Source organism: Pundamilia nyererei, unplaced genomic scaffold (assembly GCF_000239375.1).
Source record: "Pundamilia nyererei isolate P.nyererei 1_Seehausen unplaced genomic scaffold, PunNye1.0 scaffold00261, whole genome shotgun sequence".
NCBI lineage: Eukaryota > Metazoa > Chordata > Actinopteri > Cichliformes > Cichlidae > Pundamilia > Pundamilia nyererei.
The window spans coordinates 630110-646223 of record NW_005187662.1 but is presented as its reverse complement, the minus strand read 5'-3'; the positions used below and the strand labels follow the sequence as shown (position 1 = coordinate 646223).

Here is a 16114-nt window from a genome sequence, read left to right as displayed (position 1 = left end):
GGTTCATTTTAATTATTGCAGATTTTTATTTTTATTTTATTTTTATTTTTTTGGGGGGGGGCGTGGTGATTTGAAAAAATATATTACTATAATATTCACATTTTTAGAAATTATGTGTTTACCTTTATCCGCCCATTCATTTCCAAGAACGGTGTCAACTTTTGTATATCAGGCTGGATCAATAGATGGCGCTATCAGTAACGCATCCCCAGCTAAAGAGCCACTCGTGTAATAGGAACAGAGTCAGTGCTCCATCCACTCAGAGTAATTCAGTGAACTCAGCAGTCCTGGGTTAAAATTGCGCTTAATGCCGCGTGGATTTTCAGGACAATTAACCAGCACCGGAGCTACGATCATAACTTATTAAAAGAGACTATCACGGCTTACATCGGTCTCGGTTCGCTCCTCAGAAGGACCATCCACCCCGCTGTCTGCACGACTCACCGTCAGGATTTCCGCTGAACTTGTTCCCAGCGAACCGGGAAGGCTGAGAAGTTGCGTTGTCTTGGACGCACTTCCCGTCGTTGTCCAGGACCCCGGCTGAAAGTTATGCCTTTGACGCCGCTCGGCACGCACACTCGCACGATGTTAAACAGAGCCGACGCTTTCTGTGAGTGTGGAAAATGATCGCAGCCAGCAGCGAGCTTTCCATTATGCTGAGGAGATGTCTTCTCACTTTCAAACCGTTCAGGTAAGAACACATTAGTTTGGCTTTTCCACGGCTTAAAGCACTAGCCTGCTGACTTTAGAAACGGTAACGCGAGAGTGCATTTCCTCTCCTTTTTGATTTTTAATATGACTTTATTTTATTATTCTTGCCTCAACGTCGTAAAAAATAAATGGGATTCAAGAGAAATATAGCAAAACCACTGCAAATTGATCGTTTAGTGTTTCCCAGACTGTGACCGATTAGTGTTTCTTGCTCCCCCCACAGTAGAGCAAGTTTTAAAAGTTCAGAGCTTGTCGATTAATTGGAGTAAAGAAGCGGCCGCTGTGCCACAATTAAGATTTGCTTATTCAGCTAAAGCTTCTCCACACAAGCAGCTTGTAGAAGCAGTGGAAGCAAAGCCAGCAGACAGAAACTCATTAAAACTTCAGAGTTTGACAACACGGGCTGAACGTAAGCTCGTGAACTAAACAGCCCCGCGTAATTAGCAACCTTGACCCCGCGCAATTATCTCACATGCGGCTCTATCACAGACACTGAGGCTGTAGTTGAGCGGCTGCAGTCAGCTTTCAGCCTTGCCTTAAAAAACAAAACCAAAAGGTGTGTATGATAGAAGTGCAGGACCATCCGACCTGCAGTTCTCAGCACGGCTCCTGGAGCGTTCAGAGGAGCCTGTCTTAAGTCAATCGCTCCAAAGCGTTTGTTTTCTAAGCTTTAGAAATGTCGTGCTTCTCTCCCACATGCAGCCATTTGCCTGTAACAGAGTGCTTTTGTTTTGGATTTCTGCTCGCTGAGCGCAGTGTGATACAGCAAACCCATACATGTCATGGTTAATTTGAAATGACACAAGAGTACACAGTGCCCCCCCCCCCCAAAAAAAAAGGTTTTGGCTTGACTGAGACAAAATGAATTTTGAAAAATAGGTCCAAAATGTCATGAAGTATTCAGTGTCCTAAGTTTGAACTGAACTGCTGCATTTCCTCTGTGACATTACTCCACCTGTCCTTTGTCTTCTGCTTCTTTCTGTCTCCTGAGCTCTATCCTTGGCTTTTGATCTTATGTCACAAATTGCCCTTTTGTCTGTCTCCCTCTCCTGCAGGATCTTTGTGGTGGGGATCGGCTTCTTCAGCCTGTGCTTTCTAATGACTTCTCTTGGGGGCCAGTTCTCGGCCAAGCGACCCGGAGATTCCCCCTTCACCATGCGAGCTGAAGGTAAGCCTGCGGTTATACATCAGTGCCGCTCGGCAGCCTGTGACTTCAGTGGCTGTGCCCTGCACTTGTAATGAACAGGCTGGAAACATGCTGAGAGCTTCATGGGGCTTCCTTGATTACTGCCAGTGAACTGACAGACCTGCTCACTTTGCTCATCAGGAGTGCGTCAGGGGGTACCATCGCCTGGAGAGGCTCCTCTCATCTACACGCCATTTTTTTTTCCTCGTCTGCTTTCACGTCATGACCCTCTTCTGACCCAGAGGGACTCGATTTTAGTTGTAGTCGCAGCTGAAAATTGACTCGTGGTTTTGTCCATCTTTATGCCGGTTATTTTACCCCGCGTGTGGGCAAATAGTGCAGGGCCACACGGGGTGTCGTGCAGAGGAAGTAATCTACAAGTCGGCCAGATCCCGCAAGCTCAGCCAAGCAAGAATAAGCAGAGCATTTAAAAGTGAAGTAGAAAATGACTGAGGCTATAATCATATTTACTGGTGATTTCAAAGATAGTTTGATCATTGGAGGGCTGGAAGCTGCGTGTTTCAGAGTGACAGCTACAGTTTTCACAAGGTAATTTTAAAATACCAACAAAGGCTTTACTGTCACAGAGATCCCTCAAATGAATTCCACTCCAGAAAGAAATCCGAACTATGCGCAGCCATCCCTCAGAGAAACCAGTTATCTTTCAGGGCACGTCCTCTGTGTTTGTGCTATGTGCCTCTGCATACAAACCACTACAGCACAAGCCATTTGGGAGAGTCATTGTTAGCTTTTTGGACTTTGTGTCTCTCACCTTTTTATCACCGCTTGGCACAATGTTGACACTGTGTGTCATCCTCTGTGACAGAGACCAGCTGGCATTAGAAGAAGCAATGCTCCCTATCCACTGCCACCCATCCAAGGACGCCAGTTGTTACCAGTTTGTGTTAGCAACACACCACACTGATGCCAATTCATTCCTATGTAAAGTAGACAACAGCATGAATTTAATCTCTGCTGAAGACTGCAGTTTGGCTCTGGGTCGGTGAGTAAAGGACACACCGTTGTGTGGTTTTTGTGTGTGCAAGCTGTAAAGATGTTGCCGACTGAATTAGTACTAGAAACGTCTTGGTTATTAAAACTAATAATTCTCAGACCAGGAAAAAAAATCTGTGTAATTCTGTAGTGTAGATGGGAATGTTGTATCAGGTGTGATCATGGGTGGTAATTTTAGGGATAGCACCCGTTTATGAAAGGGTATACAGAGAAGTGGTTCAAGGTGAGGAAGCCAGAAAGGAGGGAGTGTAAGACAGGAGAGCTGTCTGATTAATTAATCGCTCACAGGCTGCAGTCAAGGGAAGCCATGAGGCCTCCGGCTCATTAAACGCTGCTAACCAGGGAGAGCCCAACCATGTAAAGGCTCATTCTCCATGTGCATTTGTGTGTTTATGCACACGTGCCTGCTTGGGAGTGAGGATTAGTGGACCAGGAGTTAGCATAATAAATTAAGTTGGGATGAGTTACTCAGTGGAGCGGCACCTCGAAGGCGATTACTGTAGCTATCGCACCCATCGAGCCTTTGCACGGGATGCTCTGGAGAGCTGTAAGAGCAAAGGCTGGATGCATCGGACCCCACATTGTAGCTCTTTTCAATTTCTTTGTGATCATTTCGTAAAAAGAGTAGAAGCACCGTAACGCCCACAGTACTTTTGTATCGATGAAAATGGCCAGGCTGTGCTGACAGGAACCGCAGCTCTGTTTACTGCTCATCTTGTGAATGACAATAACTGCCTGAAGAGCAAAAGGTGTGGAAAAAAATATGTAATTACTGGGTTGCTACCTTCTGTTTCTCTCCCTCTACATTTCTATCATTCTCTTGGCTCTTTTTTTTTTTTTTTTGTTTTTGTGGCTCTGCCAGAGACGGAGAAATGTACTGGGATGCAAAGCTCTATCCAGATTTAAAGTGCATGCACTTCCTTCATTACTTCCCTTTGAAAATAGGGGAAACTAATGATGTGGAAAAAGTAAGGGGGGGAAGGGGGTGGTCAGAGGGAGACCATTTCTTCCAGAGTGGGGTGCATGAAAGGCGGAGGCGTTTGATCCTAGATATCTTAAAGGCTCCAGAGGCGTACCGTAGCTTTCTAATAAGCTCTTTGAAGACCACCTTCACAGTGTGTCCTTTTGCCACGGGGGTCTTGATGCAGTTTAGCCATAAAGAGAGAAATGGGCCTAGCGCGGTTTCAGGTTTTTACCCAGTTCAGAGCAAGACGAAATGGTTCGGATGTTAATGTGCTCTTCATTCTTACATGCAAGCTCCATTACCTGAGTTGTTTTTTTTAACTGCTTTTCCTGCATCCTGTGAATTTGAATTTAATGAATATTAATTAATGAGTGAATATTAAACAGTTTTGCAGCAATTGCTCCTAAAAGAATAATAAAGTCATACAAAAGGAAATAAGATAATAATGAATAACAATCAGCTGCTTACAAGCTGCTTTAGCCTCATAAAGTGCTGAGTTACAGCAGGGCAGCAGGTGTGCGGGGAGTGTTGTTCGGCACCTTGTTTACTGCCATCCTTTCACAGACACTGATGGAACTTTTTTATTTCATGGATCAGCGATCTTCACTACGTGATGGATGAAAATGAGCCTTTTCTGACATCGATCATAGCAAAGCAAGGGTGTGGCATCTGCACGTCTAGCAAAGCTGAAAATGCGAGTTTGTTTTTTTTAAATTTTTGAATAAAAAGTTTGATAATGTGCTTGAAATCGAAGCACTGTCCCTCCACCGTGTGTGTATTGGTACTATGAATAAATGAAACCCAAGTTTTCTACTGCTGGAGCTTCACCAGCAATTGAGAAGAAATGGGAAATGATTGTGCAGGTGACTGACTGGATCTGTGCCTGACAAAGAAGAGGTGTGGATAAAAGATGACTGCTCATCATTCACACTTTCGCCTGGTGAAGAGAAAAAAAAGCAGATTTTTATTTTTTGGCTTGGATTGTGAGGCGGATATGACAATGCAGACACTGATTGCTGTTTGTGACAGTTTGTGGCTAGATTCAACCGCTAACATGCTTTCTCAGATTGTTATTTACAGCTTTCTGGTGCTGAGCATCTTTTATTTAAAGAATTGTCATCAGGGTGTATTGTGGCTGATTTATTGCATGCTATTTTCCCCCCCTCCCTTGTTTTTTGGTATTACAATAGACAGATTTAGGCGGAGATAATACTCATGCAATGTTTTTGCTGTGAACTATAAAGAAAACTGTTATTTATTAGTTTTAAGTGGTTAAGTTGACTGGACTGTTGAATTTTGTGTGTACATGTTAGCTAATTAATTGTGACCTATAGGGAAATATAAGTACAACACTTTTGATTACAACTTTCTGCAAATTAGTAGCAGTAAAATAATTGCTTCCATTGGAGTGTGGCCACAGAATATATCTGTGCTTGTAAAGTCAAAATGGAGCAAAAAAAGAAGCAATGGATTTCACACAAGCAATATGCTCTTACACCATACTGAGTCCTATGCTAGATGAAATTATTATGGTAGGCTGGTTGATTTCAATGGCTTTTTTTGGGTGGAGAGGATACTGATCAAGTATTGTCACTTACGTGAGCTGCAAACTGGGTCAGGAAGTTCACTTTCTATTCTTGTTGTATCCCTTTGCTTCCATGTATTTTTGTGTCTGTGCAAAAACAGGAAATATGTTCATGCAGAATAGTAGGCAGTGAAAGCATGAAAGAGGATAAAAGTACTACTCTTCCTTCTTGGAAAATAAGTGGAGACGCTGTGCAGGCACACAGTATGTTTCTTAGTAAACTGAGCTTTAGAAATGTACGTTTCAGAAAGTGAATTTGGGAAATTCAAATGTAATTGATTTTGTTTTTAATAGTAGGTCCATCTCGTCCAGGGGTGGGTGATTAATTTTCTCAAGTGGCCACTTGGGAAAATTAGTCATCCACTCCTAAAGTAGCAAAGTCCCAGTTCTTAAGGTCCCAGCTCACTAGCATCATATGAGAAACCAAAACTGTTACCTTCTGCAACAGTCCCAGTTGTGAGCTGGTGCAGACCTCCACAACAGTCCCAGTTTCTCATGTGACCCCTTGACAAAAACAGTTGCACACACCAGCTCCAGTTGGTATATTTTTAACCATTTTGAGAAGGTAATCACATGACGCTATCACAATACATTTTTCCAAAATTAAAGGTAGTATCAGAACAACCTGATGCATTGCGGTGACTGCAGAATGATCCGCAACACATAACTGCAGAAAAACTGCAAGTGAAGAAAAAAAATTGCCCTAAGATACAGAATTTATTTGCTGGTTGGTCATGTTTTTGTTGTTGTAATTATTCACTTCGAATAATTTGGCAGTTAGACTAATTATCTTAATTGCCCTAATTTATTTGATAAGGACCAATCTCGGAGTCATGATGTAGTGATGGGAAACATTTGTCACATGTCCTCCAGTGTATTCATATTTGTATCACGATTGGCTATCCCTACTCAACTGAACCATTTCAGAATGATATGACCTTACTACGGGGCTTCTAATTTCCCTTCAGCAACTGAACACAGCCTGGCTGCTTATTATCCAATCTGGGAGCTATTAGAGAAGCTCAGTGTGTTCCCTTGTCTGGGAACAGGGTTTAAAAAACAGGGTGGAGTGAAAGCGAAGAGGTGTTGTACACACTATACAGGTTACCAGTTAATTTAATGTTCAAGAATTTGGACTGTGAGGAAACTAGAAGACTCCAACATGAATCCAGAAAGGTTTTAACTTTGATCCTTCAGGCCCTGAGGCACGAGTACAAAACAATTCACCACCATGCAGCTTTCTTATAATAATCCGTAATTTTTCTCCCCACAGACATAAACACATTTTTTTTCCAAGGTCTTTGCCTAAGCACATTCAATTTAAAATAATATACTGGAGACTGCACTAGAGTTTTTAAGGATCAGCTTTAATTGGAGTAGAATTAGAAAAATTATTCAAAGAGCCGCTTGTGGGATGAACCTCTTTCCTGGGAAGTCCAAACATACCTGCTTACCAAATGGTTCATAAGCAGCAGGTTGTTACTGGAATGTCAGTTCATGCACAAAAGAGTGAGTTTGAGTGAAAGTTAAGAGTTGTTATTTAGATTCAGGTTCAGATGCCTTTCAGTACAATGCATAAACATTTGGTCATGTGTAAGGGAAACTAATATAGAAGAGATGGGAAAAGGCAGTTACCACAGTGCAAGCTCAAACCCCAGTGACTTCACTTATAGAAAATCAAAGTCTGAAGAAACAAAACGCAAACAAAAAGAGGAAAGCACTGGGGGTGGCCATGACCCAAAAGAGCCAACAGATCCCATCCCATCTGCCGAACGTGGATAGGATCTAGCATGGATCTTAAATGGCTGCCAATGGCACTGGCACACTGCTGACACAAGCTTCAGGATCAATGCAGATCTGTGTACAGGAGGATTCTTTAAGCTTATCTTCAGAAAACTGACAGAGTTGAAGGAGCAAATTTTATCACTCAGTGGGACAACAGAAATCCTAAACCAACAACCTATGCATCCAAAGAGCTTTTCAGGATGTCTGACCGAGCCAGTCACCTTATCTGCTGGAGATTTGGGCTGTGAGACTTCACAGCAAGCAAAGCTGGAGCTTGCTCTGCTGAAGGTCTCAGAGATTATAGGGGGAGATACAAAGAGCTCCCAGACTTCATTGAAGATACAGGATTTTCCACAAAATAGTAAAATTCTTTACTGCCACCAATAACCTTTAGATATATTGTGTTAAAAGGGCTATATCTCACACATAGTTCTTTCAATATTAACATAAACCGCTGAGAAGTCTCCACTTCTTTTTCAAAATGTGCTGAAGTGCAAGGAACAAAAAACTAAATATCTACAAGCTGTAAATTAGCAACCTATGTGCTGCTGCTCTGAATAAAAATCATAAAAATCAAACATCCAATTAAAATATATTTTCACATTTTCAAATTGATAAAGGTGGAAATTCCGTGTTTCGCACCGTGCGGTGTGATCCAAAAATCATCATGCGTAGGACTAAATGTGTTGGTTTATCTGCACACTGTGGATAGAAGATTAAGGTTTTAATTGAAGTTAGAGGGAGTCGTGTTTTTAAAAAATAGTGCAGGTTGTTTCCATTTTTCCAGGCTGTCGGGCATAATAAGAGGTTGGAGCTGCACGCAGGATAAGTGACAAAGGTTTTCTGCTCTAATAGCTTCTGGATCTGGCAGCTCCCTCACATGTGCCAAAAAGCAGAGAGCAACTCAATCTCAATCAGCCTTTTCTGTAATGAATATTTGAATCTGCAGCGTGAGGACAGGGGGAGGGTTAGCTGAGCATGTCTGAGTTCAGAGCAGGAGGGAATGTATGATTTTTATCCTGGTGACAGGTGAGGTGGAGAGGTTCAGCTCTAAGCTCCCTCACGGAGAAACCTTGCCAGCCAGAGTGGATAGCAGGGAAGATTGGATTTATTTATTTAGCTTTCTGTGGCGCTAATGGGGAAAAAGAATAAATTATTGAGTAAAAGTCAGACTTTAAACACTGCTGCAATCGATAGTTTGGTTGACAGTTTGAATTTGTTTGATTTTTAGCATATACTGTATATAGATAACAAAATCTTTAAATCTTTTATTTTAACCTGACAAAAACCCAACATCAGTTGGGCTTTATTCTTAAATCTTATATTCTTAACTTATTCTTAACTTATAGAAATTATGTATTTATATATTTTGAAATCTTCAAAAAAAAAAGCAATTGAACGGTGGTGCTCCTGCTCTAGCATTATTTCATTCGAATCAAACACATAAAAGATTTGGAAGTGATTCCAAGTGTTGAACTTACACTTGGTAGCTGTTCAGTGGAAGCGAGGGAGGTCATTAGGCTGAAACCCAAACTAATCCAATCAGGGAGATGGGGAAAAAATAGGAGTAGCCAAATCAGCAATTTGGTTAATTATTTAAAAAAGGATGAATGCACTGATGAGCTTAGCAACACCAAAAGGCTGTGAAGACAACAGAAGACAGCTAAAGTGCATGATGACAGAATTATTTCCATTGTTAAGAAAAACAACTTCACAACATCTAAACAAGTCATTAACACTCTCAGGAAGGAAGGAAGGTGTCAAAGTCAAAGTCTAGAACTGAGAGACACCTTCTTGAATGTAAATACAGAGGGGATATAACAAGGTGCAAACCACTGGTTACTCTCAAGAAGAGGAAGGGCAGATCAGACTTTGCCACAAAACATTTAAAAGAGACCGCACAGTTAAAGCGAGAGGCAACAACCCTATCTTTGAACCAGAATGACGGGGAGGGAAAAGTATGGAGAAGGAACAAGTCATGATCCAAAGCATGCAAAATCATCTGTCAGTCATGGTGGAGGTAATGGTACAGCACGGGCAAGTATGGCTGCCAGCGGAAATGAGTCACTAGTGTTTATTGATGATGTGACTGCTGATAGAAGTAGCAGGATGAACTGTGAAGTCTGCAGAGCTACAGTCTCTGCTCAGATTCAGCCAAATGCTGCAAAACTGACTGAACAACACTTCACAGTGCAATTAGATAATGAGCCAAAGCATACTGCAAAAGCAACCCGGGAGTTTCTCAAGGTAAATAATGAGATATTCTTCAATGGTCAAGTCAGTCAGCTGATCTCAGGCTATAGAGCATGCTTCTTAGTCATTAAATACAGAACTGAAGGCAGAGAGACTCACAAACAAGCAGCAGCTGAAGGTGGTTGCAGTAAAGGTCTAGTAGAGCATCTCAAGGGAGGAAACGCAGCACTTTATTATGTGCAAGGGTTCTTTGTTAGATTTTAGGCTGTCAAGTATTTTAAACAGTCCTATTATGTAAAATGATCTAGGTTTGCCCAATAAATCCTCTGAAAATGGGGGACTGTGTATAAATGTCTGTAATTCTGAACCTGTTAATACAGTACTTAAATTAAAGCTGAAACTTTGCACTTTAGTCACATTGATTGAAAAATCCAATCTGTAAAAAACCAAAACTACAACAAATGTCATTGTACAAATACTCACTGGTCTAACTGTATGTCAGTACACAAAGCAATTAAAATCGCTCCAATTAAAGCGACCTCAGTGCTGCCAATGTCCCTTTTTATGCTTCTACATTAATCACCTAACAATGCAATAGTATAATGCTGGTCTATTACTGTTTTGACACAATTTAAACTTTTTTTTTTAATGACAAATCTTCAACTCTATCTTTGCATGTTTTGCAGCTTCAGCTTTAGCTCTGGTACTCTTTGAGCATTTCTGCTGTACTGCTCTTCCTCTGTACTCACACAGATTTATTCACTTTTTAATATTTCAAGCTGTATCAATGATTCTCATTGATCTACAATGTACAGGTGGGTGGTATGACCTAAAACATGATTCCTAAACCCACTATATTTTTTTTCAGAGAAAAGGAAATTCTTCTCATTTATTTGTCATGTTGCATATGTTAATAGTAAACTACCCATCACTTTATTACCTAGTTTTACCAACCCAGCCTTCATCTTCAATAACAAGATTAAAAGATGCAAAAGTCTTGAAACACTCCTCATTTATTTACATTTTGCTAGGAACATAAGAAATGCAATGATTTACTGAAAAATGTAAAATGCATAGAAATACAATATATAAGGCAAGTGAGCAAAAAAGCAGCAATTTGCAAAGAAAAACCTTGAAAGACCTTCAGAGAAGAACTATTGCTCGAGAACATTTTTTTTTTTTTAAGTACAAAGTCTGGAGGCAAAATGTAAAGAAATGGGGGGTAGCTTAAGACTTTTGTAATGTTTTTGATGAGCTAAAACCAAAGTGAATGTATTTATCAATCTAATGATGGTATCATGATATCCATGTCTTCACACTGAAGATGGGATCCAAGCTGCTGTTTCTGCTCACAGTCATGCAGTCTAACCTGCTGCTGGCCTTTCCTGGTCTGCCTCCGCACTCTTTTGTTCCCACTTACAAATTTGTTGCTGATTTAAGCAGACTTGCTCTTGCAAACAAACAAGGCTTGACCTTTTCCCTGACGTGTTTTCCATCATTGCAGTTCGTTTCTTTATATTGAATACATATTTTTGGAAATTAAGTAATAAAATACAAAGTCTTTTCAGCTTTTTCTTGTATGTAGTGCCTAATTACAACAATAGTCATTTCACAGCTATTTTGATTGTGTGGTATAGACTCCAGAACATTTATATAATTCAGAGGAAGCAGGTGCATTGCAGAGTCCTTCTAGCTTTATCTATCAGTAGGCTAAAGTTAAAACACCATCTTTCCCTTTAAGTAGCATCTGCACACTGCTCCTTCTTTCAAAACGGTGTACACGGCTGAAGTAGTACGTGTATATAATATGACAACATGCATAAATAATAAATAAATCACCATCAATAAATTATCTTTAAAGCATTTTACTCTACACTGCAATTACTCCTAGCCGGGTAACCACATGTATGGGCCATTATATTAACCTTTCAATAAGTCTTTGTGGGAGTTTTGCATGTTCTTTCTGTGCCTGTGTGGATTCTCCCTGGGTATTTCGGCTTCTTCCCACATTTCAAAGACATGAATGTTAGGTTAACTGGTGATATTAAACTGGCTCTAGGTGTGAATGTGAGCATAAATTGTGGTATTTCTCCTGTGATGGATTGGTAACCCGTCGCCCAGTGACAGCTGGGATAGGCTCTGTCTCAAATATTAATTTACATAGAATTATATGAAGTGCCCGTGTCATCCCCACGGAAACCTGCTGATAGTTTTTCTCCAGGCACACGTGGGGGCCACTTGCTACGTGTCTCTTTGTGCTTTATTGTCCTTACTTATCGAGCTCATTAAAGCAGTGTTCTTTAATTAATTTATTATGTAAGTATTTCTCTTAAAAGAGCAGTTTTTGCAGCCATGTCAAATACGGGGGGAAATGTGAAGACTGGGACTCTGTTAAAGTTGCCCAGAGGGTTGCAGAAGGCAACAGCAATCAGACAGAAAGCATGGTGTGGGCTGTACATGAGCGTGACATGTCCTACTTATTTTTTTTTATGCTATTATGCCAAAGAGTGCAGGGCTCTTTGTTTTTGTTTTTTGTTTTTATGTCTGCAACTAAAATGAACACACATGATTTGTATGAATTTTATGATTTCAACATTGAGGTGGTATTAAAATCAGTAAACAACTCTCTGTAAACAACTTAGGCTTCACACACTCACAGCCATTTTCCAAACATACCAACATTTTCTTGGCCCAGCAGAAATGCTTGTGAAAAAGCCCAGAGGACGAGCTTTAAATGTCACTGACTTGAAGGCTGAACATGTAGGGTAAAAGCAAAGTTTGCAATTGTAGACTCAAACACTGAGGCTTGGATGGCACATAAACAATTTGCCGAAGAACTATGGCCAGAGGGCACAGACGCGGCCTAACACATTTCGCGGTGCTGATGAGAAAACTGTGTATGATTGTGGATCAAGTGATGGGGAAAGAATGGGGAAAACACCGAGGGCCACAGCTACAAAGATAAAAAGATGCTGTATATTGGGCGGACAGGCTGGGTAAAAACTGTGGTATTGAACTTCTACACGGAGCCTGTGGGTGTATTGGAAGGCAGTTGTTTATAGCCGGTCAGCAAGTGCTTTGGACACAGCAGGCTAGAGTAAAGGTGGTGACCTAACTGGAATTTGTTCAGAATATTGATTGTGCTGTGGCACTTCTGAAATTGAGCCTTTAAAGGAGATTAGCTGTCGTTAAATGTGCCTTTTATTAACCAGCTGATGAGGAATGACACAGAGGAGGCGCTACATTAGCACGTAGATACACTATCAACTCCTGCTGCACCGCTGTCGGTGCACTCAGATCTGCATGGGAAATAACACATTAGCTAATGTTTCCCAAGAGACGACAGAAAACGGGAGCAAAAGGCTATCTGATGAGCAGTTGATTGCAAACATATATAAGGTTTAGTGCTAAAAATGCACTGTGCAGGAAAGGTGGGGGTGGCGGGTGGGGCACAGTCTCAGTAATAGTGATTTACTTGCACAACGTGTGAGAGCTGGATCATTATTGTGGAAAAATGTGAATTCTTCCCACACTTTAGCCCAGGGGCTTTGTTTAGATTTACTGCAGCGAGTAGACGGCAACTGATAGGGGATCATCTGAACCTAGCAAGGAGTCTGAATCCCCCTTATTAAGAAACAGACTTTCCTTTTTGTTTTTTGTTTTTAATAGATGGTTTTAAGTAGTGGTTGCAATTTTCAAATAGACGTTTATTTATGTGGCCTTACATGCTACAGTTTAGACAACATGATAATACACTAGCTTTCTTCTTTCTAATCTTCTTTTTTTTAAAAAACACTAAAATCCTGGTTCAGTGTTTTATAAAAGTATAGTATTAAACTGCTGCTATAATGCTCCAAATCTTAAAGGGAATTCATTTATTCTCTTTCTTTCTGCCCGTAGAATAAAAAATTTGTTGTCTAACTACTGAATTATTCAAAAGGAGACGTCTTTAGGCCAGTTTGACTGAGGATAATAGAAAAGCCTCAGCCAAAGAACAAAACACAGGCAGTGAAGGAAAGTATATCAGTGCAACATTTCTGTGAACCTTTTTTGAGAGGCACTCCTTTTTGGGGGGGGGGGCACACATACTCTCACAAACAGCAGAAGAAGTTGAGTTTTTCCTCCCCTCTCCTTATTTTATTTACTGGAGATGTAATGCAGTTTATTTATTTATTTAATGTGAAAGGTGACTTTTCCCTGCCCCGTGATAAATGAACCCTGACAAGGGAAGTGCAGCCTGCACACATTGCAGTTTCCAAAGCCTAATGCAATTGATGAGGGAACGCTCAAAGGTGAGGTTTTATTTTCACTCTCTGAGAACAATATGAGGCTATTGTTGGTTTCGGATGTTTTCTTTTTTTCAGGAATTCAGGCTACAAATTCACTCCAAAGTCCCAAGAGTGGCACTCTTTTTCTCGGTTCTTCAATTTTTTTTCTCATCAAAAGCGACTTAAGACCTACCGCCTGAGGCACGCCGAGCTATTTGTGTTTTCTTGGTAATTCGTGCATTTACATTTTAAAATGAATACTTGACGTTGGGCTTAGTGTGACTGAAGCAAACAGCAAAGGGTCAGGACCTTGGCTCAGTATTCTGCTTTGACCTGGTTGTCTGTTTCTGCAAGCCTGTTAATTGACTGGGTATTTGTAAACTGCACCCTTCTGGGTTACCACCAGTCAGGTCATTAATAATCTGAACTAAGCGCCAAAACAAGTCCAACACTGAGAGTCTAATTTGACCATTCCTTTGTTTTGCTGGGTGTGCTGGTTCCCAGTGAGCAGCTGGCTTTAGTTATGGGGGATGAAAGTACATAGAAAATTGACTGAGATGATGTTAAAGGTAAACCAGAGTAAACTGGGTAATGAATTAAAGTGATATCATAAGTAATATAGTAAGACAGGCTCTTTGAGAATCCATGAATAGGGAGCAAAAGAGGCTGAAGAGGTGGAGGTATGCTCTGGAGACAAAAAGAAAGAAAAGTCAGTAGAAGCAAGACAGAATACATTTGTGTACATGAGAGGGAGACTGGTTTAACAGTGAATATACCAGGAGCAGTGAAGGTGGATGAGTTTATCTACATGTGGTCAAACATCCAAAGCAAAGGATGGTGCACACGAGAGGTAAAGAAGGATGAAGGAAGGTTGGCGTTTCAGCGGTAATTTGTTGACCCAGGAGAGTTCAAGATGTTAACATTTTCATTGAGAGTGACCGGACACGATTAGCAATGAGTACATCTGAGGGACCGCTCTGGTTGAGATAAAGGAGACAAAGTTAGAGAGACAAGGCTGACATGTTTGGGTATGTCCACAGGAGGGATAGTGGGTAAACTGAACAAATGATGGTGAACATGGAGCTGCAAGGTAGGAGGAAAAAGACCACAAACAAGGTTCATAGACGTATTGAAGGAGGACATGTAGAGGTTTGGCTTGACCAGAGGTGGATGCTAGAGATGTGGTGAGATGGAGGCAGAGGGTCTGCCGTAGTTACCTCTAAAGGAGGCAGCAGTTTACACCTGAATGACTTCTGTGTTATTTCAATAAATTCTTGTGCCTTATCCTCTTGCTTTTGATTTCCTCATCTTCTCTGTGCCATCTTTCTGATTTTTTTTGAGGTGTTATCAGTCACATAGTATTTATCTGTCTCTTTTTTGTTTTGTTTTATTTTAGTACTTGGTGGTCAAGAGTCTCGTGGGGTGCTGAGAAAAATCTGTGACATGCTGGAGGTAATAATGAAGAGGATGGATGTTCTGTCAAAACTGGGCAACACAACTGACACCCACAGGCTGGATGAGCTGAGCTCGGCACTGGACAGGTACAGTATAGCACTGGCTTGCATTTCGATATGTGTATATGTGTATACATGTATATAGACATATATATGATGCCAAGCTAGAGTTGTGTGTTCTGTGGTTTCCTTGGCAACTGACCTTTTCTTATGCCTGCACTTGCTCCAGGTTTAAGGATAGGAAGCTTCCAAGCTTCCTCCTTTTGGTGCATTTATTATTAGTTCCCCTGTTAGATATCATGTCCATCATCTCTGTGTCTTCGTCATAGACAGGAACTCTTTCCTCTCAGAATTCACTTCTGATGATCTCTAGAGATCTGCAGGGACATTTTCTGTTTACAGTATGGCTTGTTCACTGTGTAACCGATTCGATCTGCGTTTAATGAATGAAGGCAGACGTATAGTGCCTCACCTAACCTGAACCCTGATTTCACAAGTGTGATGGGAAAATATTTACTGGCTAAAGCTCCACATATTTATATTTCTATGTTACAGTTTAGTTTCCACTGCAGAATGCTCCCTGAATACACCCTCAGTCTCACAGTTCTAACAATCATTTAATTGGCCTCTCAGGGACTAAACTGGAAATGTTACGGTGACAAAGGGCAAATAGTTTCGAAACCAACCACAAATGCTGATACATATTGGGTAAAAGTTCACACTTGAGGTTAGCGTGAAATCTCCCAGCAAGAAAAAATTTGCTCACCTAGTATAATGCTGTGAAAGTAATTAAGCTGTCCTCTTGCTCTTCACCAGCTGATAGCCTTTTACACTCCCAGATTGATGGAAATATAGATGCTTCTGTGTGAAACAACCAATGTATGTTTGCACAATGAGAGGCTGTGCGTGTGACTCCTGTGCTCAATCCGGTCGTTAAGTCTGACGTCACTAGCC

The 16114-nt window shown here is 41.0% G+C and overlaps 1 protein-coding gene across 2 annotated transcripts in view; it reads left to right on the top strand.

Annotated features, from left to right (window-relative positions):
* The first annotated feature begins 213 nt into the window (after nucleotides 1–213).
* The window catches only part of mgat5b (alpha-1,6-mannosylglycoprotein 6-beta-N-acetylglucosaminyltransferase B), a 67289-nt gene continuing 51388 nt past the window's right edge, over nucleotides 214–16114 (top strand). Inside the window, exons 1-3 of one of the 2 annotated variants that reach the window (XM_005750094.1) lie at nucleotides 214–691; nucleotides 1767–1879; nucleotides 15103–15247. In XM_005750094.1, coding sequence (XP_005750151.1) covers nucleotides 624–691; nucleotides 1767–1879; nucleotides 15103–15247 — 326 coding nt within the window. In that variant the 5' untranslated portion in view covers nucleotides 214–623. Of the gene's footprint in view, nucleotides 692–1766; nucleotides 1880–2736; nucleotides 2901–15102; nucleotides 15248–16114 lie in introns of those variants that run through there. The other variant, XM_005750095.1, reaches the window with a different exon arrangement.